This window comes from Setaria italica, chromosome V (genome assembly GCF_000263155.2).
Source record: "Setaria italica strain Yugu1 chromosome V, Setaria_italica_v2.0, whole genome shotgun sequence".
In the NCBI taxonomy this organism is placed as follows: Eukaryota; Viridiplantae; Streptophyta; class Magnoliopsida; order Poales; family Poaceae; genus Setaria; species Setaria italica.
Window position 1 is genome coordinate 3,853,496 of NC_028454.1, and position 26,235 is coordinate 3,879,730.

A 26,235-nucleotide genomic window follows, 5' to 3' on the forward strand; every position below is an offset into this window, starting at 1 on the left:
CAAATTTCCAATTATCTTCGCAACATTGCGTGCTGCAACATTGGGGGCTCCATCGTTCATTCCCGTGGAGACGGCTATCCTGCCCTGTCCACAGTGATAGATTCGGGAGCAGTACTAAAGGATGCCATTTGAGATCTCGCATGTGCGGTAGCATTAGCAGTCAGGGATGGTCTGCGAGAAGGCTTGGTGCTCAGCATTCAGTACTCGAGTCACAGCGAGCATATGGCATGATGTCCATATTTCGAGAGCCAGTAGTGTCCCAAGTCTCATATATTCTTTTTTAGATAATATATAGCCTGTTCGGCTGGATTTATAAGCCGGTTGAAAAGTTGAAACGGCTGATTTGTTATGAGAGAAAAATATTGTTCGGTGGCCGATAAGCTCTGAAGTTATTAGTCTCAGCTTTCGCGCGGAAATCCCAGAATACAGCAGTACAGCACACTAAAAAAAAAACCCGAAGCAAAAAGCCGGAAATGCATTGGGCTCTCCTAGGTACTCCAGGCCGTGACAGGCCAACCGGCCCGTCAAGATAGCTTCGTGCGAGAAAGCCCACTTGGCACGCGCCGATCCTGGCCGTCCGTACGTATCAAGAACCGTTCGATTGGGGACACCGCGCTGGAACGAAAACCCTAGACCGCCGCTGCCTCTTGTCTCCGCTTTATATACGGCCCGGGCGCCCCGCTTCTGATATCTCGTCGCCGTCTCTCCGCCGCCCCGCTCGACCTGGATCGGAGTTGTTGGGTTAAGGTTCGAGATTTTGCGGTTTTGCTGTTCGATTCGTCTTCGCGTCGCCGCCGCTGCCTCTGCTGTTTGCCCTTTTCGCCACATTGATGCCGCTGAAACTTTTTTTTATTCCTTCGGTTATTCTTTTTTGTTTGCCGTTCTTGTTGCTGCTCGGAGGGATTTCGAGGCTGTTGTTGGGTGGGTGCAGATGAGGAGTCACAAGTTTAATGGGTAATTTGCATCTGAGGCATCTCTGTGATGTTACACCCTTTTTCACCTTGGAGATCTGATGCACCCTCCGTCTCCATCCAATCCTTTGAGCAATTGGCAACTTCTCTCGATTTAATCGACATCGCTAATCTCCTTGAAATATCTTGTTTCTTGCTAGGGAGATGAAATGATGACGAAATTGTTTCCCTATTGGTTTGATTGGCCGCAATGATGGCTCAAACTGTATTAGCTCTATCTGATCATCTCCCGTGGCCTATTTCTCCAAGTGAATGTTCGTCTTTTAGAAGGATTTGTAACTATACATCAAAACTGTTTCGCTAGCTTTTGGTAGCAGCTAAAAAACGAGCGATTAAAACGGTTGATGTAACTGAGCTCGAAATCTGCAATGATTTTATGTACAGCATACACATCGATAGGCTAACATTCATTGTTCCGTGCTTGTGTGTGATGGGCAGAGATATCAATACTGGTTTGTTAGTAGGGCTGCCAAATCTGGGTTCGGAATATGCTTGCTTTGCGTTCTGCGATTCAAAATACGTGAAATTTCATACTAAATGTCAGGATGCAGATGAGGAGTCAAGTTTTAATGGGTAATTTGCATCTGAGGCTTCTCTGTGATGTCACACCCTTTTTTCACCTTGGAGATCTGATGCATCATCGAGTGACAATGTTTTGTTTTTTTGTTTTCAAAATTTTTCATTCTGTTTTACTTTTCTATCCCCAACATTTTCAAAATAAATTGCTTGATTTATGTTTGGATGCTGGTGAGAGATGGTATGAAGACGAAATTGTTTCCCTATTGGTTTGATTGGCCGCCATGATGGCTCAAACTGTATTAGCTCTATCTGATCATCTCACCAAAATTATCAGCTGTGGATTTGACAATGCTTAATAACGTCCGCGGTATATTCCACTATCCTTTTAAATTGGTGATGTCATGGCACGTAAGTCGTGAGACCTTGTGCACCTCACCGTAACAAAATTCTGACTACAAGTTGACATTGGGCTCAGCGTACACACTACAAAGTTGAGATGGGCTCGACTTGCGGATCATTTGCTGGAAATGTTTGACGGGCCAAGAAATCAAGGTGGGTTTGCACGCGCTTGGGTCTGCCATATTTGGGCCTGCTCAGACACTTGTACTGTAGCCTGTAGGCTGAAGGAAGTAAACAATCAGCCATATGGGTGACATGTTATACAATTTTTCAATGTTATTAGAGGGGATGTGGAATTAGATTGGATCTTAGATATGAAATGCACTTTTCTTAAAAAAACGTGAGTCCTTTTTAAAATCCATTCAAACATGCTGTGTAGAATAAATGAAATAAGTTCCTATCAGTTTTTTTCATAATTATTTCTTTGTAAAAGAAATGTAACATTTTAGTTATTTCATGATTGATGACGAAACACCTGTTTTCGGCATTCTGAGAAACGAAATTTTTTTGCGTTACATGATATAGAAGCTGGAAAACAATAGTTTTTCTTCTTTCATAAGGTGGAAATTAGTTTCGTGGTTCCAATAAGCAATGATATACGGCGTGGAAATAATCTCATTACTCCATATGAATCTTTTTTTTTTACTTTGATTCAAAATGGCAAAATTTAGCTTTCGTTGTTTCAATTGCTAATGAGAAACTAGGGCATCAAGAGGGAACGATTAATCTTACGTGCTGATGGATTTGTTGGTCCTACTCTTACGTGTTGATTGATTTGTTGGTCCGCTTGTGTCATGCTAGACTCATCCCGTCAAGAGGACATGAAGTTTAGTATTGTTATAACACGGATGCTCGCACTAAGAACCAGACAAAAGAGCTGCGATTATATATAAAAAAGCCGCAGAGAGAAGATACCACAGAAGCCGCAAAGAGATCGCGCAACAATGGGCGCCCTATTTTATTGCTGAGCAAATAAATGCTCGTCTATGATGCGTAGAATCTCTGGTACAATGGGAATGGTGATTCAGGTTCGTGATGCTTCTAGCTTCAGGGAAGCATCTGCAAAATGATACGTACCCATCACATACAAATGCATTTACGGCTGAAGCATGGCAGATCCAAGAGATTAGCAGAACAGATGATCAAGCATCTGCATCTCCTACTGTACCGCGCGTTTATCTGGCTGAATCAAGTGTCATCTTTTCTTGTAACGTATGTGCATGTAGCATATTTTCGTCCCGAAATATTACCTCATCCCGTGCATTAATAAAGTTCAGAGCTCTAATTATATTGGATCTAAAGAAAACAATACGACATGTCATACTTTCGATGGCTTCTCTATAAGGGATCTGATAATTGCCTGCAAAAGAGTATCTTATCTAACCCGCTGTCCTTTTCCCCTGTGTATTGTCAATTGTGTAACAAGGGTCACTGCCTGTCTGGGTCACCATCTTATCTTATCTACGGGGGAAAGCAGGTGGCTTTGTTTGCACAAGTTGCCTTCACCTCATGTCACTGCGTTTTCCTCGTGAAATCAAAGACTTGAAGAGGCACCCAGCATATATGTGTTCCAGGCTGCATATGCAGCACACTTTCATAACCTCTCCACACATAACTAATCATACAACATAGAATCTCAACAGAAACTGAAAAAGAAAAGAAACAGTGTATTAAGTTGGAATTGGGCATCTTGGAGACAGGAGATGCCCATGTTTTAGGTGCCCCCGTTCTATCATGGGATCGGGTACAACAACCTGCAATTATAAGAGGGGACGCTGCTCTGGTTAGATCTTAAACGCCATCAATGGGAGGGGGGGAATCTTGTTACCAAGTGATTAAGATTCCTCGGGATTCTCAGGCCAGGAGCAGAGATTCCATCCGCTGGCGTCAGTGGCCTCTGGCAGCAAGCATCCTCGTGGACTGGCTGGTCTCGTTCGGCCAATCGACAGGGATCTTACACGTGGGCGTACACCCACCGTTGGGTGAGGCACGGCTGCAACCAGGATCCCGTGAAAAAGATGGTGACATGGCGTAATTACTTGAGTCAATCGTCAAGTCCGTCAATGTTCCAGCCAGCAGGCTACGTATCTGTATGAGGTATGGGTATGGTTACTCTGAATGCACTGGACCAGTTACTTTCAGGCAACTAATTACCATCTCATCTAAGATCCTTTGCTACTTATCCATCTGGACCTCGTTTCAGTCTTTCAGAACACTTCATATCAAATATAAAAATGGCCCTGCTATTTATCTATTTTTCTGGTTTCGCCTATCTATCAAATTGGTTTCACTCCGATTCCCTACGAGATTCGTTTATTTTTGTTGGGTTCAAAAAAGGGCATACAAAGAAAAACCACTGGCCGAGCATAAAATTTGAGTGATGGAGATAGAGCCACGGAATTTCCACTTAGAGATGAATAGGGTCCCAAAATAAAAGCTATGGCCACATACCAGAATTGTAGCAGCTGATCAGTGGAAGCTACCGCTCTCTCGGTTCATGAAAATGGGCAGCTTGCCGAGCTCCTCGTGACCTGCCGCTGCGCTGCAGGGACAATTCCATGAAAGGAACCCCTCGCATCACAAGATCCCATCATGCTAACGAACAAGCAAAAACTCATTTAACCTTAACCTTTCTTTAGAAGCTTTCAAATATGAGAGGAAAAGCTCCCAGCTATATATGTGAATAAAAAATGATAAGAAAATCCAAGCAGATGCCATGCTAACATGCTATGCCATACCATCCCTATACGCCTGCTTCTCGATGACATGACGGTGCACCAAAAATGACTCGCGGCTTGAGAGACGCCGTGGCATGCACGCAAGGCCACGCCTTTTTCCCATTTTCCCTGCCTGCCTTCACAAGGGTTCTCCTTCCACCGATATCAAAGCGATTCGGTACAGGTGGTCACGGTTCTACGGAAATCACAGATCAGGCCAAACGAAAATGACAGCCCAGTGTCTGCAACAAAGATCATAGTAAATAAACGGAGCAGCTCAGCTAAAAGCTCAGAACAGGGAGGCTATAGCCTTCCAATACAACTGGTAGCCAGTGGTCAGTTTTTGGAGACACTACTAGTGTTGATTGATGTGTCCCTAGCAGTGCTAGCAGTAACATGCAAGGGGGCATGTGGCAGGGCAATTGCAGATTAACAACTAGAAGATCGTGACTCAACTGTCCTTTTAAAATAAGGTTTCAGGGAAGAGGAGGTCACTGGTGCTATTCTGCACAAATCACTAGACAAATACAAGATGTCGATCGAGGCTAATTGATTACCCGATTACTTCTAACGAATAAACTAATTACCTTTGCCACCAATAATGGAAGGAGGAGGTATTCCTGGTAATTCAAACGGCAGGTCAATGGTGACGCAGAGCAGAACTCACCTTTGCAGTTAGCCCCACGCCGACGGCTGTAGGTTTCAGCTGACTTTGGGAGATCAATCAGCAAGACCTGATATTCCATTCGCCACGCGATGACAAAACAGCATGAAAAATTTTCTGCAGTCTGATATCAGCAATGGAGGTCCTTTCACCTGTTCTTCTCCGTGTCCTGCAGTCATGGGGTCATCAGTGGTTGGTTAGCGTTGGCAACTTGCGTATGGACATTTGAACTCTTAAGCAACCATCACCTTCAGGAATAGAGCGAGAAAACGACTATTGCAAACTATATGTAAAGACATAACTTTACTTTATTCCACCCAATGAATATAACATCAGATTCCACTAATAAAAATATCCAAGATTCCCATGACTTTTCTCCCCTACCATATAGGCACGCATAAAAGTTATTCAGTAAAAGATCAGCATCGTTTCAAACGGTGCTGAAACGTGTGGGAGGTGTGAAGGTATAACTACTATCTGCTTAAAAAATATATCATTAATTTGGAGAAAGATTAACAAGGATGGGTGAGAAAGTTGTAGACGAAAAGCAATTGAAAAGGAAAGCAAACCACCGCAGCACCATCCAAAGGACTTTATGGGCTTCATCAAATGACGGTTGATGGCTTAGACCGAGATACATATCGATTCCCACACTGAAATGTTTATTTGTGTTTGCAGCTGCCTATTTTAAGCTGCAGGACAGTCAAGTACGGGGGTCCTTCCAAGTTCCCACATATCATTCTCCCAGAGAGAAGGCCGTGATATCTTAGCTTCCAGCTTCCAAGGCTTCGTCTCTGATGACTGCGCAGCCATAGAGGAAACCTTGGGTGCTGGCATGCATCGGTGTCAAGGATAAAGATCTATCAGATGGCCATGGATGGTCCATCTTGCAGATCCATCTCGTGGTTTACATGTTTTGCAGCTTGTGTTCTCCTGGAGTCCATTGTTTCTGCTCATTCATGGTGCACTCCACATCCCAGGCCAAGGCAAGAAGCAAGGTTCAGGCAGAAGACAAACAAGTTCTGGGAGTACCAGGAACAGAGTAATACCTGGGTCGAAATAAGCATGCCGTTCAACTTGATGTCTTGTATCAATGGTACCTGCACAAAGGTAGGATCAATCGCAAGGAAAACTGGCTCTCCTGTTCATAGTCAAGAGGAGGAAGATGCAAGGCTTGATGGAGAAGATGAAGAAGACAGAAATGACCCAGTCCTGCCCATAAGGAAAAGAATTTCCTTGACAAGAATGTCGGAATCATCAGTATGGGTGACAGGCCAAAGTGGATCGATCTACGAGAGGTTCTGGAATGGGGTGATGTGGGTGATTGCTCCTCACGAACTCCCTACTTCAGCTGGCTATGCCACAGCAACTTTCATTGTGAATACAACTATTCTTGCTCTGTCAGAGGCAGGAATCCTTTACCAGGTAAGTTGATCCCCATGATCTAAGAAAGAAACAGTTCCAGCTTATTCAAACTCAGGATTCTAGTCAGCTTACCACTGCTATTACTATGTCATACGGGTCATCCTTGAAACTTTCTCTTGAAGTGTTCTAGTTATTATAGAACAGTGGTTCATTACCTTTTATTTTTTTAAAAAATCATCCCAGTCCACTTTGATTATCTTTCTGGAGTGTCCTTAGTGCATACATGTACTCAAAACTTGAGATACTGACAAAAGAGGAGCAGCTGTAGTCATCAATAGCAGATAAAATATTACAGGAGTTGTACATGAGCAAAAGTATCGGAGAGTTAAGAGCACAATAAAAAATAATGAAAGTAGAAGAGGAGCAGAAAATGTCCAGATTAGGGTCGTACAACCCTCGTAATGTCACAAAAAAAACATGATTGACCACCAAGTAAACTGAAAAGATGTTCGGAGTATTCTTTTTTTTCTTTTAAATTTGAAGTCATGCTATTTGCATTTCTGAAATATCAAATCATGAGATGGAGATGTGATATAAATTTAGAAATATTAGTCACTAAAATGAACACATCCAAGAGAAATTGATTGCCAAGATCAATTCATTTAATTGCAATTTAACTCTAGTATTTCTACATTTTTCAGCTACAGCTAAATGAGCATGCCCAGCCTATCTGGACAGAGATGGCATTCAACTCTGACCAGCATTTCACGAATCTTGGATTAAAAACACAAAGTCAAACTATGCGTATAAGAAACGGGATTGTATCCAATGATGGAAGGTGAGTATCTACCATACTACTTCCTTCTAAGTACAGTTGTGCTTCATTATCTAGTTAATTTTAATCAGCTAATATGCATTGACTGACAGATGCTTCTTGATCAGGAAGCTTTACCTATCTATCATGAATGGGTCCCTACTTGAGGTCACAGAAATTCAGCCTCTAAGGTATGAAGCTGTAAGCCTTTATTGCTGTATTACTGAAACTCATCCTCTTAGCATGGCTGTAGCATCTAGCTCAAAATTCATGAAAAATCATATGAATGATGAGGTATAATAAATGGTAATGACATCCATTTATACTCGTTACTGACTAAGGAAACACCAGTATAACATTTAGACGTCTGAAATACACACCGTGTGCTTATTTCCTAGAGTGAAATGTTGTTAGTTGCTGTTCCTATTAAATCTAATTATGGAATAAAAAGATCTACATTTTCCTCATTGCTACGCATCACTATCATGAGTTCATGACCTACTAAACACATTACTAATGCACAGGTGGAACTTTCATGGGCGTCCTCCAGGAGGAGATGTATCATACATATCTGATGCTGGAAATTTGCGGCCAGGGACTTTGTTCACAGTAAGGTATGCTAAACATGTGATCTTTAGGAGCAAGGGGAAGTGCCTTTTCAGTCTACTTTAGAAAGAATACAGTTCTAGAACGTCCAACTTTGCCCAGTTCCTGTCCTGATCAAAGGCTGAAGCAGTTCTAGTTAGCATATTTTTCATCCCTTCATCTGTGGGTGCATTATAAAACTAGAAGACCCTGATAGCCTAAACAGTACAAATGATAATCATCTTAGACACGTTCAAACTGTACTCACTAAAGTTATTTATCCAATAATAAGTGGCATGGTTGTCAAGAGTCTCTTTTCCATAACCTGCAAGGTATATTTGTTCAAATTGTTGGTCCAATGTTAAGATTTGATAATGCAGTGCAGTTCCACTGGAGACCTGTACGAGTTTGACAAAGGAACAAAGCCATCATGGAAAAAACACATATGGAGTGAAGAACTGGCAGGAAGTATTTCATTAAGTTCATCAGCTGGCTGTGCTTTGCATGGTTTGTTAGGGTCTAACTCAGTGTCCCTTTTCCTGATATCCAAGGTATGTTATAATTTGTTTTATCATAGTGAATCCCAGATAACATAGATGCAATATATTTGAGAGCTTGAGAGCTCACCCACAATATAAACTGACCACAAAAGAAAATTCTCTAATCCATGTATATTATGAGTTCCAGGCAGATGATTTATGAAGCTAAGTCACTAAAAAGGAAAAGAGCTGCATATCCTTAGTTGGATATCCAATAGCAGAACAGTGAAAGTATGGTGCCTCGCCAGTATGAACATTACTATCTACTAGGCAATTGAACATTGATAATGATTTAAGCTCCATAAAATTAATTACAAATATGCAAAAGGAAGAATGAAACGAATTCTGGAATGATAAGAGTCATAGCTAATGCCTCCTTTTCTGTTGCAACAACAAGTTTTTCCACTTCTATTTGTTAAAGATAGTTATAGATTGGCAGGATGGCCTTTTAGTGGAGCGACGCTTGCATAGAAGGAAGTGGAAGTGGGATAAACATGGAGCTCCTATGGGTCACAGACTCAGTTCAGTTGCAGAAGTTCAGCAGGATGAACTCAATGACGCAACTTCTTTGTTTTTTACGACAACCACAGGAAAAATATTCGAGTATCAGGTTCCAAAATATACAGGTACTACTCATTGAAGACGTTCATTTATTTGTGTCAAATGTCATTCAAGTCAAATAAACAAATTAAAATGATAGTATTAATGTTTCAAGAACACCAAGGGTCTAGGAGGAACTAGGTAATTATTTTTCACTAAGAAGAAAGGCACACAGATTCAAGCTTATTCAGCTTGAAACATTAGTATATCCAAAACAAACCAATCAAACTGGATTAAAAATTCTTGCATAGCACTATATTGACATAGTTTATCTTTTTCACTGGAATAGGTGGGGCTCAAAGCAATAAGATAAGAGGACAATGGTTAAATCACATGTACCCTGAGCATGCAAAGGTTGCAAGAAACGCTCGAGGTGTACAGGTTCAAGTTGGCAGAATGATATTCCCACTAGATGATGGTAGGCTTGGGGAGCTGCATTTTCCTGGGATTGGAGGTGCTGATTTTGGTCCAATTCCACAAAGTACAGTGAGAAAAAAACTATCAAACAAGTATGAGTGGTCCATCCTAGATGCACCAGAAACAGAAGGTTGGAATGCAGAATACTGCATCGAAGAGCATGGTCCGACCAATTGTATTACTGGAGCAAAGAGTATAGCCACAGACACTGAACCAAATGACTTGAGCAATACCCAACCTTCCAGGAGGCGCAAAGTAGAAGAGAAGCAGCACTACTTACATATTAACAGCCACCAGAGTGATGAAATTGAACCATACAACTTTCTATCAAGAAGCATTGATCTTAATTTCCACATGCGAGTCATGCATGCAGACAGATCACTTTTTCTTATAACTGACAATGGCTTGACTTTTGAATATCTAAACAGCAATGGCATTTGGTTGTGGTTAAGACATGAGCACACTACAGCCATGAAAGGTACGCTGGGAAGCTACAATGGCAGCTTGTATCTTGTCGACGTGCATGGGAACTTACATATCAGAGAAAGAAATGGAGATGAACTATTGTGGATTAACTGCACAGCAATGAAGAAGGGAAGACACGTTGCAAGTGGGTCTCCATGGGATGGCATCCCTGGTCTATTGCGCAGAATGACGACAGATGATGCACTCTTCTTTGTTAACAAGCGCGGCAGGCTGCTACAGTTCATGGTAGAAGTTCAAACAGAATTTAATTTGAGTCATGATAGCCTTGTTAGATGAAAAGCTCATATTTAACATTTTCACTAGAACAGTGGAAATAGCTGAAGATTTAAAATTTAAAAACATAACGGCTAAATAGTATTAGTTCCCTATTTGCTCCACAAAACATATTTCTTTTTCTTTAGAAAAACAGATAGTTCTCTGTAGCCTAGCAGTGAGCAACTTGGAAACAATGAAGAAAATTTAATGCAGGATTCATGGTAATGATATGCATGCATGTCACCCAGTAATCTGTAGTACACTAGAGAATCCGCAGGCAGGATTTCTCAAATAGAGAACAGAAACAAAGAACTCAAAACATCATATAAAAGTACTCTGGTAAGTACTAGCCTTTAATTTTTCAAGGAAGACACAACATAGAAAATCATAAATATATCATTGACTTCGTTCTGAAAGTTGGGCCTTCTATTCACAAGTTGATCTTGTTTTATTCTGCCATCCATCCACTATTTCCATGATCTATTAGTATGTGCAGAAAATGGAATAGCTAAGAATACAAATTCAGGCAGTAAAAGATGTCTAAACATGCAACTCAGATTGCTTATAGTTAAAGGTGCAGTGGGTCAGATAGGAACTAGAGAGATTGAACTTCTCTTATAAAAACATGATGATTTATCAAACAATTCAAAAGCAAGTGTGATATAGCACCGTTAGTAAATTGTAACCGAAAAGAACAATTGTACAGGGACAAATCACAGGATGGATAGAGAATGAGCCGATGATATATTTGTCTTATTAGCTCCATTAACTAATTTTCCTTTACCCTCATCTTTTAATTACAATGATAAAAGAAGTGAAGTCACTATCATATTAATTTTTCAACACGACCCTTTGCCGTACACTCATACTAACTGTGTCCCTAGTTCCTACTCTTCAACAATTTCTATTCAACATAAATCAATTTACCAACACACTACCTCATATTCAGTAATGCAGTCATACTAACTAAAATTTTCTGTAGAAAAGTCCCCCTTGCCTAATGTCCGTTTACGAATGTGCAGGTTGCTTTGCGGAAATTCAAGTGGAAGGACTGCCACAGCCCTCCTGACACCAAGATTGCATTCATAGTGGACCAGGAGGTCTTCAGAAGAAACATCATCTTCGTGGTAGGCCGCAACGGTCGCCTGTACCAGTACAACAGGATAACAGAGCTATGGCATAGGCACTACCAATCGCCTCACCTGATCCTCTCGCGATCCCCAGGGACGGCCATGCGACCATCGCCCCTGTCCCTGGCCGGCTCCCTCTTCATGGTGTCCGAGCACGGGGGCCTGGTGGAGTACCACTTTAGCCCGCAGGACGGGTGGGAGTGGGTGGAGCACGGGACGCCGCACCGGGACGTGACCCTCGTCGGCGCCCCGGGCCCGTGCTTCGACGGCTCGCAGCTGTTCGTGGTCGGCTCCGACGGGCACGCGTACCGGCGGCACATGGAGGGGCGGACGTGGAGATGGACCAGCCACGGGCACCCGCCGTCGGAGCCGGCCGCCGCTGACGACCAAACCTGCGCCACGCCGGGCGCCGGCGCCGGCCCCGGCGCGCATCACACGAACGGCGGCTTCAGCGGGAGCTGCGACGGGAAGGTTCGCACGAATTAAGCTGCATGTTTCATGCCAGGAATTTAAACCGCATTGCCTGGTGTGCTGATGGCGCTGTGGCATTTGGGCGAACAGGTGGCGGCCGTGCGGCCGGTGCCGTTCTCGGGGGACGCGGTGGTCTTCGAGCTGCGAGACGGCCGGGTAAGCACTAAGCGAGCAACCTCACGCGAGCTGCTCATGCTCCTGCTACGCCTGATGGCTTGCCAATTGCCATTGCGTTCCATTGCAATTTGCATGAACCAAACCATGGAAGTTGAGCGTGGCTTGCCTATTTACCTGTGCCTGGTGTGGTTCCGTTCCGTGCAGCTGGCGGAGCTGCGGCGGCCGCCCTCCGCGGAGGGGTGCGGCGGGTGGGAGTGGGCGCGGATCATCGGAACGCCGGCCAGCGCCTGCATGACCAGCTACTGGACGGCCGTTGCCACGTAGCCGCCGCCGGCAGCTGGGGAGCAAGGCTGGCTCCGCTGCCGGTTGATAGCGAGGCGGAGTTCAAATTTTGAAAAGGGAGAACAAAAGAACCGTTGATTAGCCAGCCCGCTAACGCCGTGAAGCTAGCCCACTGTGTTGGAGGAAAAGAACTTTGCTTGCTGCGGCACTGGCACGATCACATCCACGTGCACCCAGGCCGGTTATCCTCACTAGAATTGGGCCTCCTAAGCAAGACAGCAGCAGAAAGGAGTACTGACCTTCAGAAAGTTCAGCTTATGTGTAATCTTAAATCACATCACATCATAGGCGAAAATAGTGAGTAACAGCTTAATGCTTTTGTGTAAATTCCTCCCTTAATTTCGTAATGTGCATGAAGTATTACTCCCCCCATTCCAAAACTCATTCCAATTTTCTTGGAGAGTCAAAACATCTCAAATTTAACCAAATTTATACAATAAAGTTCTAATAGTTATGAATAAGTATCATTAGTTTCTTCATTACATATATTTTCATAGTATATCATTCGGTGCCATAAATATTTGTGATCTTCTCTATAATTTTGGTCAAACATAAAATGGTTTGATTCTCCAAGAAAAGTTGGAATGACTTATAATTTGGAATGGAGGGAGTAGGTTGGAAACCAAGGAACAGCAAGATACAATGTGCATGGAAAAGAAGAGTATGCTGCTAGTAAATAATCTTGCTATATACTGAGTCCGTGAGATTCCTTAGACCCTCGCGTTAAAAGCTTTTGGGCAACTCAAATTTTCCATTCTCGGATCTCTTGGTTTGTTTTAGCAATGAAAGTTTTTTTTTCTTCAAAGAAAGCGTGAGAGACTTGATGACGCGCAACGATGAAACAAATGGTTAAAGCACTGTCATAATCTACTGTCTCATGTTCTCCTTATAGCATATCCAACGGTTTTTGTTGTAATATGTATGTTGACTTACTTTCTCCTTCATGGGATATTTTGATGGTTGTTCAACCCAATTCAAGTGACACACTCTCCAGTCAGCAGCATATTCCATATTTATTGTGACTTTTGGCCATAAGATCAATAGCAGACCTATTTCTTGATTTTTAGGTGAGGCAGATACATGTGTAAGCTTCTCATTGGTTCTTCATTAGCACTAACTTTTATCATTTGTCTTGCCCACCGATTACATATACTCGAAGCATATCCATAGCTGCAAATTGTGGTTTAGCTTACACCATCCCCACATCATATTTATTTATATATACAGCTACAAGCCTCCAAACGCTATTCTATCATCGCCTTGTCATGTAACTCTCTAAAATATTACACCTCTTTCCCCTCCATTTGCTATTTGTTGTGTGCAAGTACTATTATTTTTTCATCAACTGTACCATGCATTTTATCTCTATCACATCTCTATCATCAAGGTTAATGGTTATATGGATGGAGTTGCACACAATTCCTTGGTGCAAATCCGACCTTCATGACTATATAGTGCCGTCACCATCAAGGACCATCTCGCCGAAGTGCTCAAAAGGTAATATTACTCTTTCTCAATAAGTATTGTGCTTTGCATTTTTTTATATTAAGGATAAAAGTCCAGCCTTCTGTATCCACATGGTGGATATGTATAGCCAAAAGTTACAAAGAGTTTTTAGACTCTACTCCTCAACAATGAGAAGCTCAAAAACACAAGAAAGAAAACTCTAAGACAAAGAAAAAAATTAGAAGACTAAGCTTCATTCTTCTTCTTTGCTTCAAACTTGCATTATCTTTATGGAGCACCAATCCATCACATCTTTCATCTACTTAGAAACTTGATGTCAGACTTGTAATACTTATCTTCTATTGCTCGCACAACAGACTCCGCCTTATATAATGAATGTCAGGCTAAATGGACTTCCAAGGTGACGCCTCCAAGAAGGACACGATATTGAAGATGCCGTTGCCACCCATCCGGCGAGCCGGAGTAAGGTTTTCACCTAGAAGACGGTGACCTTGCAGAAAGCATCACAACAAATACCTCAAGCGAGGGAAACAATGCCCAACAGCACCGTCGTTGCTAACACCGACACAACAGCCGGGTAAAGCTTTCGCCCGTAGCTCCTGCACGACCATATCATCACCATAGCATGAAATCTGTCACCTCCCACCTCACAGCGCGAAAGAGGTACCAAGGACTTGCGGAAGGCTGAGTACGCAACCATAAAGGGTCGCCATACTCACGACCACTAGACGGCGACAGGCAGGCCCTCGCGAGGATGAAGATCACAACAGGCACAATAGAGATGACGTTCGTCACATTGCGACGACACTAGGCGACGAAGAACAGGTCGGGTCCTCCCACGACGGCACTGACGGCGGCCACCATATCCGGCAGTGCAACACCCAGAAATGAGGTGCCGGTGATGAGATTGATGCTCGAGCATGGGGAAGCGTGGATCCATGGAAGGATGAGTACGCAGGCTCCCCTCGACCCGGCCGCCAAACCGCCTCATGAATGGCGCGCCGCCGTGCGCTGCTCGACTGCCATGGAAGTATTGTGCTTTGCATAATTCATTCAAGGATCAATAGATGGGAAATACATTGTCCAATTTCTATGCAAGCACATATTTGCATTCGAATATTATCTATAGCATGTAGTGCCACCAACCCCAACCTATCCCTATTGCATAAGGTGGATGGGCATTGTGGTTTTTTTTAAAAAAAAGACTATATAACTTTGTTAAGCTCTTGTTTGTAATTCTCAATCTATCTCTAGACAATTAATTTCAAATATTTCCTTTTCTTTCTAAAGCATCTAAACATTTTTCTCATCTCAAGTTTTCTTATTAGTCAAAGAAATGTGCAAAATGATGCATCTTTGTTAACACTCACCACTTTTTTGTCGTACAAATTTTCACCAAATTAGTATACAATAGCCCGAGCACAAAATATAAAACCTTTAAAAATCACCTACTAATGTATCCTACTATATTGTCCTATCATCTCCGCACCCCCTCTTTCCTCCCACAATTAATACTCAAATCTACTATAATATTCTTGTAGCTTTACAGATTGATAACCTTTCTCTAAAAGATCTCTGGTTGATATACCCCTGCTCGTCCACCTACTCTCATGTTCATCAGTTGTTGCCAAATTTGTTAACATAAATTTTCAACATCCTCATATTTTGTTTTGTATCCTGGCTGTCACTAGTCATTCCTAACCCCCTTTCAAATTCCAAATCATATTAAGGAAAACTTTCCTTCACAAGTCACAATTAATATTCAAATATTTTACAATTTCCTTCTTAAAAAGGTGAACCTCGAACATAATAATAGAAAACATTTATAACCTCTCATTAAAAGCAAATCTCTTCTCTTCCCCCATCACTTTGTACCAAATCTCTGTGCATTTGCCACAAAAAATCTCTGCGCATTAAATTTTTAAATATCTTTCCCTCACCCTACGCACATTTTTCCTCTAAATAGTGCCTGACATAAATGCACAAACATCGATAATTTTCCTTAAAAAGAAGATTTGTGGTTGATATACCTTAGTTGTCCACATAATAACTACTCTCACGAATTTCTATTTCGCTAAAAATTTGTTCCCCAGATTAGCCAAACACTAAGTGTTTATTTGGATATCATAGTTTTAAAAAACCAGGATATCAATAAAACCATAGTTTTAGAGGCTAAAAGCATACACAACCATGTTTTTTAATAAAAAAGCCCCCCTAAAAGACTTTTGTTGTTTGAGGAACCAAAAGACTACCGTTTAAGCAATAGACATAGTTTTAAAAACCACAAGGTTCATTACGCACAAGCACCCGTAGCTTTTGAAAACCAAAGTACTAAAAAAGACTAAAAAAAGCTGAGGTTATTGTACATTGGGCTGTCATTGACTCATTTTTACCCCTTTCGAAATTGCAAACCATCTGGACCAAAACTTTCCTTCAACAATTAATATTCAAATGTTTTTCTCCTAATTTCCTTCCCTGAAAAGTGCACCAACTTGTGAAGGAGCCCATTAAAACCTGAAAACATTTATAACCTCCCATTAAAGCAGATCTCCTTTTGATATGCTCTTGACTGCCCACCTTGTTGCTTCTCTCATCCATCACCTTGCCAATTACCAAATCACCCCACATTGAATTTTCAAATTTCTTACCCCAGTTGCCCCAAGCACAGAAATAGAAACAAAAGGCTGGCAGTGGCACGCCGTGGCCGGGCCCAAGGGCCTTTCTTGCACAAGGAGCCCAACACCGGCAGGTGGCAACTGGCAAGCCACAATACTACCACACCAGCTGCTGCGCCGTTATGGAGAAGGAAATGCGGCAACCATCCTTTCGCGAGCCAGCCCAAAGCCTTCCGCGAAAACGGAAGCAAAGCCAGCCGGGGGCAGGTGCAGGGAGGACCGGATGGGACGCTGCGTGGTGGGCAGTGGCAGAGCCTCGGGGGGCATCTTGTCTCGGGCAGCACCTCCGGTGCCACTGACTGGTGGGCCCCATAGTACACGGGCCCGGTGTCAGTTGGGAATCAAGTTGCGGGTCGCCGCCGGTGGGTCTTCCGGGCACAGTCCCGTCAAGATATATGGTTCGCGGCGGCAGCAACGCCGCCCTCGACCAGGCACTGCTTGCACCCATGAACATGACTAGTGGGGTACTCATACTTTGGACCCACAAGTCAGTGAAACAATTTCTGCGTCCGATGCGGCTTTAGCGTGCACCGAGGAAGTGGCGAGCACGGGCGTGAGTGCGTGAGCAGCCTACCACGTCCATCGCTCCCCTCCACGTGTCACCAGGTCACGGCCTCCAGCTGCGGGCTCCCCACGGACGGCCCAGATCGGCCGATCGGAGCCCACGGACGGCCCCGCGAGGGGAGCGTACTGTGCGGGCGGGCGCGGAATGACCAGGCTGCCCTTCCCCCTCCCCGTCGCGCTGGTACAAGGGGTGCGCTCTGTTGGAAAGGGGGAAGAGGGGAGAAGTTCTCGGAGAGGTCGCCTTCGTCTCCCACCACTGACTCGGTAACGGAAAACCCCATTCCTCTCCCCCGCTCCCCCGCTTCCTGTAGGTGGAAATCTAGGGTTTTGGGCGGGGATTAGGTCGCCTGTTCTTGGCGCGGTTGTTCGTGTTTGCGCGGATTTTGGGGGGTTTTTCGTGGTGAAGGTTTTTGGCCCCCCTGCTCTGTGGTGCCTCGTGTTCTTCATTTCTCCGGTTTTTTTTTGGTACAAGATCGCGGCATTCTTGTGCATGTTCGCCAAAGTGCTGGATTTGGGGTTGGTTTCCATTTCGCTAGGTTTTGGTGGGGTTTTGGGCACGTTCCTGTTGTTATCTGTCGAAAAGTCGAGTCTTTTTTGGTTCTTGGTGAAGAGTACAAATGGTAATGTAGCTTGTGCGCGAGGCATCATTTGGGGTTTTCTTGGTTGTGTTTCTTTTTCCTTTTGCGGATTTTGGGCGCTTCTTTCATCGAGTTTTTTGTTTTTGTTTTCCTACCTGTAATGTTAAAGGTCTGATTTTTCCTTTTTTTTGGCGCATTTCTACGAGGAGGATTTTCTCGCTATCATGGTTGCTATTTAAATGCTTGATTTTTTCCTTATCTCGTCATCTTCTGCATGGAGGAGTTTCTGGGTTTCCTGCTTGTTATGTCAAAGAACCGATTTTTACCCTTTTCGGGTATTTTGACATGGAGGGTTTGGTGGATTTTCAGCTTTTCATGTTGAAAACTTGAATGTTTTTTTCAAAAAAAAGTTCTTAGGGTTTTGGGGAGGTTTAGGCGGCACTGTTCATTTCTTTGCAGGAAGGGATAGTTTTGTAGCTTTTTTTTGGTGTTTGGTAAATATGCATCTTTGGGAGGGTTCGCTCGAGGATTTAGTTATGATGATATTGTTCGTTTTGGCTAGGCGCTGCAGTTTCCTTTGGCTATTGGGGTTTCTTGGGGTCTTGGAAATTTCACCATGAGTTTCCAAAGGAAAAGTGGGTTCTTTTTGCCTGCTCTCCTTTCTGGATTTGTTCTTCTTTGCCAAAGCTTTTCCATTTGGCAGTCTAGAGACATTATTTCACGGACTATTATTGTAGTTTACCTCTATTTAAAAAAAATACTTTACCAGACTTTTTCCCCTGTTCTATAATTGTCGTTATATGATTCTTTTTCATTTTTCATGTGCAGGGCTTGGCAGCTTTAGGCCAGAGACAGTTGCCTGGTGAGTATGTTCGGCCATATGGTTTACTTTTTTTGTATGAGCATGTCCAAGGGCTCCTACAGAGGCTCTGAGTATGATGCTTCTGTATGAGTCCTGTAACTACCAAGTCTTCTATGGAACTGTTTTATGTGTTCAATGTCCTAATTTATTGTTGATGCCGTAGTTTTATGCATTCATATGTTTATTTTTAGTTTTATTCAGCCACAGTAGTTGTAGTTTCCCTACCTGTTGCATCATTTACTTCTATACATCGTCCTTTTTGTCTTGCTGATTAACTGTATGAAGTATTAGAAAACAAACCAAGTGTGGACTAAATATTCCAATTTTTATTTGGTAAGTCAAATATCTTGTTCCAATCAGTATGGGTTTGCAAGACAATAAAGTCCTGATTTTAGGTTTTTGTTCCATATTTGCTGTTAATGGGATTTGGGAGTAACCACTGTCCTTTACTGAAATGTAAATATTTGGCACTTGATAGTAAAATGCTTATTTGGTTCAGAACATTACATAATGTACATGCTGTCTGTACACTACTCATTGTGTAGAAATAAATAATTATGAGCTGGTTTGTCACGATTTTAGCTTGATACCTGGCAGAAATTGAAAAATTTTAGTTTTATGTTTGCATTTTTCAGTTTTTCCTAAATTCTTGTTCATCTTATGATACTTCTGCACTTGGATTTATTCTATGAAAGGATCTAATATCATCTTGAGTTTCATAGTGTTTTAGTCCTAATTTTTTGCTGCTGCAGCTTGTTGTACTAGTTCAAATCAGATGTTTTATCTGTGTTGGAAGGCTGATTTACCTGTGTACTTATCTTTCTGCCAGTTAGTTGCATTGCTGCTTGCTTGATTTATACTGCCTAGTGCCTCATCTGATTGGGGTTTCTTTGCATTTTCTCATGCAGCGAGGATAACTAAATGGAGTCTCACAATGGCGAGGCTGATGACTTGCCTCCTCCACCTCCCCTAAATGCGGGCGATGAACCTCTTAAAGCTGAGGAAACAAAGAAGCTGTCAAAACCTAAGAGGGTTCTCGTCCCTAGGAAAGGTTTTGGCAAAAAGGGGCAGCCAATACGTCTTGTAACAAACCACTTCAAAGTTTCCTTAAAGAACACTGAAGAGTTTTTCTTCCATTACTATGTGTGTCTCTTATCCTTGTCTACTATCGTTCGTGTTGTTTTCATGCTCATATCTAGTTGTCAATGGCTCAATGCTGATATCTTTTGCTGATTGCACAGGTGAATTTGAAATATGAAGATGACACACCGGTTGATCGCAAGGGAGCAGGAAGAAGTGTGATCGAGAAACTTCAGCAGACTTATGCCACTGAACTTGCAAATAAAGATTTTGCATATGATGGTGAGAAGAGCCTGTTCACAATTGGTGCTCTTCCTCAAGTTAATAACGAGTTCACCGTTGTGGTGGAAGATGTTTCAACCGGAAAGTAATGCCTCATCTATTTTGGTTTGTTTATCCTTATCTAGTCTGATAATTATTCCTTAATGTTAACTTCACTTTCTTCCTTTCAGGACTCCTGCAAATGGCAGCCCTGGCAATGATAGTCCACCTGGAAGTGACCGGAAAAGGGTCAGAAGGCCTTACAACACAAAGACGTATAAAGTTGAGCTGTCTTTTGCTGCAAGGATTCCTATGAATGCAATTGCTCATGCCTTGAGAGGTCAGGAATCTGAGCATACTCAGGAAGCAATTCGGGTGATTGATATTATCTTGAGGCAGCACTCAGCGAAGCAGTACGTAATTGTTGCACACAATTCAGAAGGCATATTTTGCAAAATTGTTGATATTGTTAACAGTTTTCTTTTTAACTGTTCCTTTTTGCTTGCAGGGGTTGCTTGCTAGTGAGGCAGTCGTTCTTTCACAACAATCCTTCAAACTTTGTTGACCTCGGTGGCAGTGTAATGGGCTGTCGAGGATTCCATTCTAGTTTTCGTGCAACACAGAGTGGACTTTCACTTAATATTGGTATGTTCTAATCATCTATTTACAAGCCTTTTTTTTAATGCAGAATACAGTGATCAATTCTTTGTATGCAGCTGGTGATTTTTGCTTGTATTATTTGATTTATGCAGACGTATCCACAACAATGATAGTGAAACCAGGTCCTGTTGTTGATTTTCTACTTGCCAACCAGAAGGTTGACCATCCTAACATGATTGACTGGGCAAAGGTAATGTTTCATGCTAGACATTGTATAAGAACGCTGATTGAGTGCCATTTTACCATACCCTGTAGATATCTATTGTTGCAACTTTGATTTACTTGCGCAGGCAAAGCGCTCGTTGAGGAACTTAAGGATAAAAATAACTCCAACAAATGCAGAAAATAAGATTGCTGGTTTGAGTGACAAGCCTTGCCGAGAAACAATGTAAGTGGCATAATTATGTGTTGCTTAGAAACTGTTTTTATATCATTGTTTGCACAGATATTTGTTCTTTAAGATTCTTCAGTTCTTTTCTTACTCCTATGTACATTTTCCACTCTCATTAAGGAATTTTTGATTTCCATGCTTATGTAGGTTTACACTAAAGCGTAGAAATGGAGACAATGGTGACTCTGAAGAGATCAGTGTTTATGATCACTTTGTAAAGAACCGTGGCATAGAACTTAGGTACTCTGGTGACTTTCCTTGTATCAATGTGGGAAAACCAAAGCGCCCATCATATTTTCCCATAGAGGTAATTGTCATTTGAATCCTAATGTTGTTTCTGTCCTGAAAAGCTTTTTCTCACTACTAATGCTGTGGTGATTGTTTCCATGTTTACCAGTTGTGTAACCTTGTGTCTTTACAAAGATACACTAAGGCATTGAGTACACTTCAGAGGTCTTCACTTGTTGAGAAGTCTAGGCAGAAACCCCAAGAAAGAATGTCAGTTCTGTCTGATGTGAGTGGCTCTTTGCATTGAACTTTGCAAGTTAGTATTTTCTAGGTGTGCTTTCTTAACCATTTTTCTTTCAATGGCAAATTGCTAGGTCCTGCAACGCAGCAACTACGACTCAGAGCCTATGCTAATGGCATGTGGTATTTCAATAGCAAAAAGTTTCACTGAAGTTGATGGTAGGGTGCTGCAGCCCCCCAAGGTTATAACTGTTTCTCCTATTTTCTTTTCAGTTATCCTTTGCGGTTATGGAACTGTGATGGCATAAATCTAATGCGATCCTTTTTGGTGCAGCTTAAAGCTGGAAATGGAGAAGACATTTTTACACGCAATGGGAGATGGAACTTCAACAATAAGGTCAGCATGTCTAGACTGTACTTCCTTTTTGTTTGTATGCAGACTTCAATGGTGTCAACACATAACATTTGAAATTCTGTTTCCCAGAGGCTCATTAGAGCAAGCAGTGTTGACAAATGGGCAGTGGTCAACTTTTCTGCGCGCTGTAATGTCAGGGACCTTGTCCGAGATCTTATCAAGTGTGGAGGCATGAAGGGAATCGTAAGTTTGTTTTCTCAATATCTTGCACATTTCCCCAGGTGCATTTAAATTCACATGTTTGGTATTGCAGAAAGTAGAACCACCTTTTAATGCATTTGAAGAGAATCCTTCTATGAGGCGGGCACCTGCTGTAAGAAGGGTTGAGGACATGTTTGAACAAGTGAAAACAAAGCTTCCTGGAGCACCTAAGTTTCTTTTGTGTGTTCTTGCTGAGAGGAAGAATTCTGATGTTTATGGTTGGTTATACTTCAGTTGACCTATGTATCACATTTTTCTCATTGCGTCACTGATGCTACTGATCTTCTTTACAGGGCCGTGGAAGAAGAAATGCCTTGCAGAATTTGGGATCGTTACACAGTGTGTGGCACCAACAAGAGTTAATGATCAGTACCTTACCAATGTCCTGCTAAAAATAAATGCAAAGGTCTGTTTTCTTTGTGCCTTGGTACTGGAGAGCATGGTTTTACATTTGTACCTGGCAACCATTAGTGCTGATATGTTTAACCTTTTCAATCAGCTGGGGGGCTTAAATTCAATGCTCCAAGTTGAATCATCCCCTGCAATGCCTCTTATATCCAAGGTCCCAACTATGATTTTGGGAATGGATGTGTCCCATGGTTCTCCTGGACAATCTGGTGTACCTTCAATTGCAGCTGTAAGTATGACTTTCGTCAATTTCCGTGCTATTTTTTAGGAAAAGTTTTATTAACTGTAAATTTCTGACAAATAATACTACTGTGGCATAATTCTTTCATTTTGTTTGTCCTAGGTTGTCAGCTCTCGTGAATGGCCTCTTATATCAAAATATAGAGCTTCGGTGCGCTCACAATCACCTAAAATGGAAATGATTGACTCCTTGTTTAAGCCAAGGGGAACTGATGATGATGGCCTGATTCGGTAAGAGATTTACTTTCATTACCTTGTTAGGTTTGAGCAATGTTGTGGTATACTTTGGTAAATATGCTGTATGTTGTAATGACATGGTTTCTCCGGTCACTTGTTGGAATCTAATGTTTTTTCAGGGAGTGTCTGATTGACTTCTACACCAGTTCTGGGAAGAGAAAGCCAGATCAAATCATCATCTTCAGGTCAGTTATCATTGTAAATTAACTGGTTGCAAATTTGGGTAGCGGACCTTTTTCTTTTGGGAATAACAATGTAGTCTGGTTGTGAAAATTGGTTGCTTGTCTCCAGTTTCCTCTGTTTTATCATAGCACCAAGCTGATGTTCGGTGTCTTTATTATAGGGATGGTGTTAGTGAGAGTCAGTTTAATCAGGTGCTGAACATTGAGTTGGATCAGATAATAGAGGTACTTCATAAACTTTCTTGGTTCTATTCTATTTCAAGGTTCCTTTTATCCAAGTATCCTATACTGCTTGCTTGGCCATGCTAAAGTAGTTTCTGGCCTTTTTAGGCATGCAAGTTTTTGGATGAAAAATGGAATCCCAAGTTCACATTGATTATTGCCCAGAAGAATCATCATACGAAATTTTTCATTCCTGGCGCTCCAGAAAATGTGCCTCCTGGTAATTTCTTTATCTCTCAGCAATGTGCTGTTGCAATTGTAGGCCAACTTCTATGTGACTGAATTGTTATATAATAATATCAATGCCTTAATCTGCAGGTACCGTTGTGGACAACAAGGTCTGCCATCCAAGGAACTATGACTTCTACATGTGTTCCCATGCTGGAATGATAGTAAGGATTTTCTGCCCTTTTAGTTTTGTTAATTAGCATTTGGTGTAGTTTCGTGTATGTATTTACATAGTTTAAATACCAATTTAAATGCCCACACCCAATGAAACTACTAATTCAAATACCAATTTATACTGAAAAGGCTTTTATGTTATCAGTTGGAAAGTTTTTGTAATTCTGTTGGTCCTGTAGATGGCAAAATCCCAACCTAGCAAGAAAGCCATTCATCCAGGGGTGTTGATGGGTTACCTTGTTCCAATGTTTTGTATACTCTTTTGGCTTATTCTTTGTTGGGTTAAATTACACTCTTCTCATGTTTAGGGTTCTCTTCTAGTTCTCTGTGAAAACCTTGTTCTACATTCTCAAATTGTCTCGGTAGTGTTCTATTCCAAATTTGTATTTGTAGAGCTAATTCTGCGCCTTTCTGTATCAGGGGACTACGAGACCTACACATTATCACATCCTTCATGATGAGATAGGCTTCAACCCTGATGACCTTCAGGAGCTCGTGCACTCACTCTCTTATGTGTAAGTATTCCAGAACTTGGACTCCCTTATCACACGTCATGGAACTTGCATGCTGATTTGCAATTCTGTGGGGTTTTATTCCAGATACCAAAGGAGCACAACAGCCATATCAGTTGGTAAGTTACCCCGGCCTTTGTGTTGTATGTCTTAACTCTGCGGTTCCTATAATTTGCATGGAAATTTACTTGTTCTGTTTACCTGCAGTTGCTCCCATCTGCTACGCACATCTTGCTGCTGCCCAGGTCGGACAGTTCATTAAGTTTGAAGAGATGTCGGAGACGTCCTCCAGTCAGGGCGAGCACACCTCGGCGGGCAGTGTCCCTGTGCAGGAGCTGCCCCGCCTGCACGAGAAGGTCCGGAGCTCCATGTTCTTCTGCTGAGCTGCAGAGCACTTCGCGTGTGCTGTGGTCTGCTACTGGTGTATGCTTGGCGGTTTGGAACCTCAGTCTGTTGTGGCGGTCAGCACTCGCCATTCATCATGGGTTTGCTTTTGGTGGATGTTTCTGAACCTTGGTAGTTAATCATGCCGGCATTGGTAGACATCTGGTGGCATGATGCCCCTAAACTGATTGCCTGCCTCAGGAAGACTCTGGAACCTGTTAGGATGTCGCTGATCGCTATTTGCCACTGCTCCAGTTGTTTTAATCGTCAGCTCATGTTTCGTCAATCTTGTTTCTGCTATCTCTTTGTTGGTTGCTATCGGCTTCTGGTGCTTCAGTGATTGCACCGATTATCGATGATGATTGATCTGATGATCGTTGCAGCTCATTGATGCAAATCTCTTGGCGAGTTGAAACAAGGAAACCCCCTGCTATGCTAGCAGTGCTGTTTGCCTGGGGTCCAGTTGAAGTTGGCAACAAGGTCAAGTTGATCTATCAGCCAATCAGTTTGAAACCTGTTGGGATGCCGTTGGCTGTATGCTGCAGTTCGCCAGTATGCTGCAATTTTGTGTTTCTGATCTCCTCTGGTGGTTGCCATATGTTTGCTTATGTTCGCATGGCTTGGCTAGTCAAGTGTGATGGTGTTTTGAGTACTTGCTCAGCCTGAGGTTCCACGGCACTGCACCCGTTGGTGTCTGCAGACGCACGATGGGCACTCGTTGATTCGAAGCTCCTTGCAGCTCGCTTTTGGCTGTTGGCTATATTTGAATCTGTCAGCTCCTTTCTAGACTGGCGGACAGAGATCCAGGCAAAAGTTGGCAACAGAGTGATGTTGGATCTGTTTGCCAATCAGCATACTCTAGCAGACTATTTCATGGTTATTGGTCTGCAACTCTACTGCTGCTTAGGAGTGGAACCAGAGCTGAAACCTTTTAGCTCCAGGCTCCAGCCGGGCATGCTTCTGCCCCCGTATCTTGGTTGCTTGTCCAGCCCGGTTGGTGCCCTTCGTAGCCTACTTGTTTGTAGCTGACATCTGAGGCATTGATCCGTGCCTTCTGTTGAGGGCTGCAATCGTCTCAGAATTCTGAACCCAGCGGGAGGTTGTGAGGCAGACTGAATTGAAGTGCGTCCTCTGTGGCGAGAGGAAGCAGGCTGAACTCTTTGTTTCCTCCGTGGCGAAATGTGACCGGACGGTTTTACTGGCAGATCGCCCCAGAGGGAGCCGATTTCTGAGGCAGAGGCGCAGAGCTGGCTGATTTGGCTTGCTCGCCCCGGCATGCCGGATGGAGCAAACAGGCCGAAATGTTCAGCTGCCTACCCGATCAGCGATACAGTTGGTTTCTCATTGAAGTAGATAGTACTTGCTGATTATAAAAATATATAGAACTGAGGTTGCTGCTGCTCGTTCCTATCGTCCCTCCTTGCCGTCTGTGCTGCTGGTCCTCAGTCATCATCTTCCCTATTGCAACCTCCTGCTCGTCCTTCTGTCGTGGAAGACTGGAAATCGATTAGAACAAAAATACATGCACGAGGAGCAGCCGTAAACGATCAGGACTGGAAATCGATTAGAACAAAAATACATGCATGAGGAGCAGCCGTAAACGATCAGGCTCAGATCGTGGGTGCTGCTGGCCCT

General features: G+C 42.7%; 2 protein-coding genes and 1 long non-coding RNA gene across 6 annotated transcripts; 2 read left to right on the forward strand and 1 right to left on the reverse strand.

The window, feature by feature from the left end:
• Positions 1–710: 710 nt before the first annotated feature.
• LOC105914481 lies at positions 711–6,455 on the reverse strand. Of its 2 annotated transcripts, XR_001164089.2 has the most exons (5): positions 6,320–6,455; positions 5,274–5,439; positions 4,628–4,848; positions 4,341–4,484; positions 711–3,977 (listed from the first exon to the last, which is right to left on the reverse strand). It is a non-coding gene; the product is annotated as an uncharacterized LOC105914481 (long non-coding RNA). The 2 variants fall into 2 exon arrangements; XR_002677754.1 differs by having other exon boundaries at positions 4,341–4,848.
• Positions 5,882–12,839, forward strand: LOC101781757. Of its 3 annotated transcripts, XR_215143.3 has the most exons (11): positions 5,882–6,695; positions 7,337–7,473; positions 7,563–7,640; positions 7,974–8,063; positions 8,420–8,585; positions 9,013–9,199; positions 9,463–10,301; positions 11,354–11,458; positions 11,556–11,932; positions 12,023–12,088; positions 12,254–12,839. XR_215143.3 is itself a non-coding variant. In XM_004967642.3 (10 exons), exons 1-10 carry the CDS (start codon positions 6,138–6,140, stop codon positions 12,371–12,373), a joined length of 2,820 nt encoding a protein of 939 aa, XP_004967699.1. In that variant the 5' UTR covers positions 5,882–6,137; the 3' UTR covers positions 12,374–12,839. The 3 variants fall into 3 exon arrangements, 2 of the variants coding, with proteins under 2 accessions (XP_004967699.1, XP_004967700.1); XM_004967642.3 differs by having other exon boundaries at positions 11,354–11,932; XM_004967643.3 differs by having other exon boundaries at positions 5,883–6,695; positions 7,578–7,640; positions 11,354–11,932.
• Positions 12,840–17,269: 4,430 nt separating this feature from the next.
• Positions 17,270–24,886, forward strand: LOC101782567 (protein argonaute 4A). Its single transcript, XM_004967644.3, has 24 exons — positions 17,270–17,361; positions 18,504–18,537; positions 19,446–19,680; positions 19,779–19,984; positions 20,070–20,291; positions 20,387–20,523; positions 20,631–20,728; positions 20,829–20,926; positions 21,077–21,236; positions 21,327–21,443; positions 21,532–21,639; positions 21,732–21,794; positions 21,882–21,995; positions 22,066–22,231; positions 22,307–22,419; positions 22,513–22,650; positions 22,765–22,892; positions 23,018–23,083; positions 23,242–23,305; positions 23,411–23,522; positions 23,621–23,694; positions 24,125–24,219; positions 24,304–24,335; positions 24,424–24,886. Exons 3-24 carry the CDS (start codon positions 19,459–19,461, stop codon positions 24,597–24,599), a joined length of 2,709 nt encoding a protein of 902 aa, XP_004967701.1. The 5' UTR covers positions 17,270–17,361; positions 18,504–18,537; positions 19,446–19,458; the 3' UTR covers positions 24,600–24,886.
• The last annotated feature ends 1,349 nt before the right edge of the window (positions 24,887–26,235 follow it).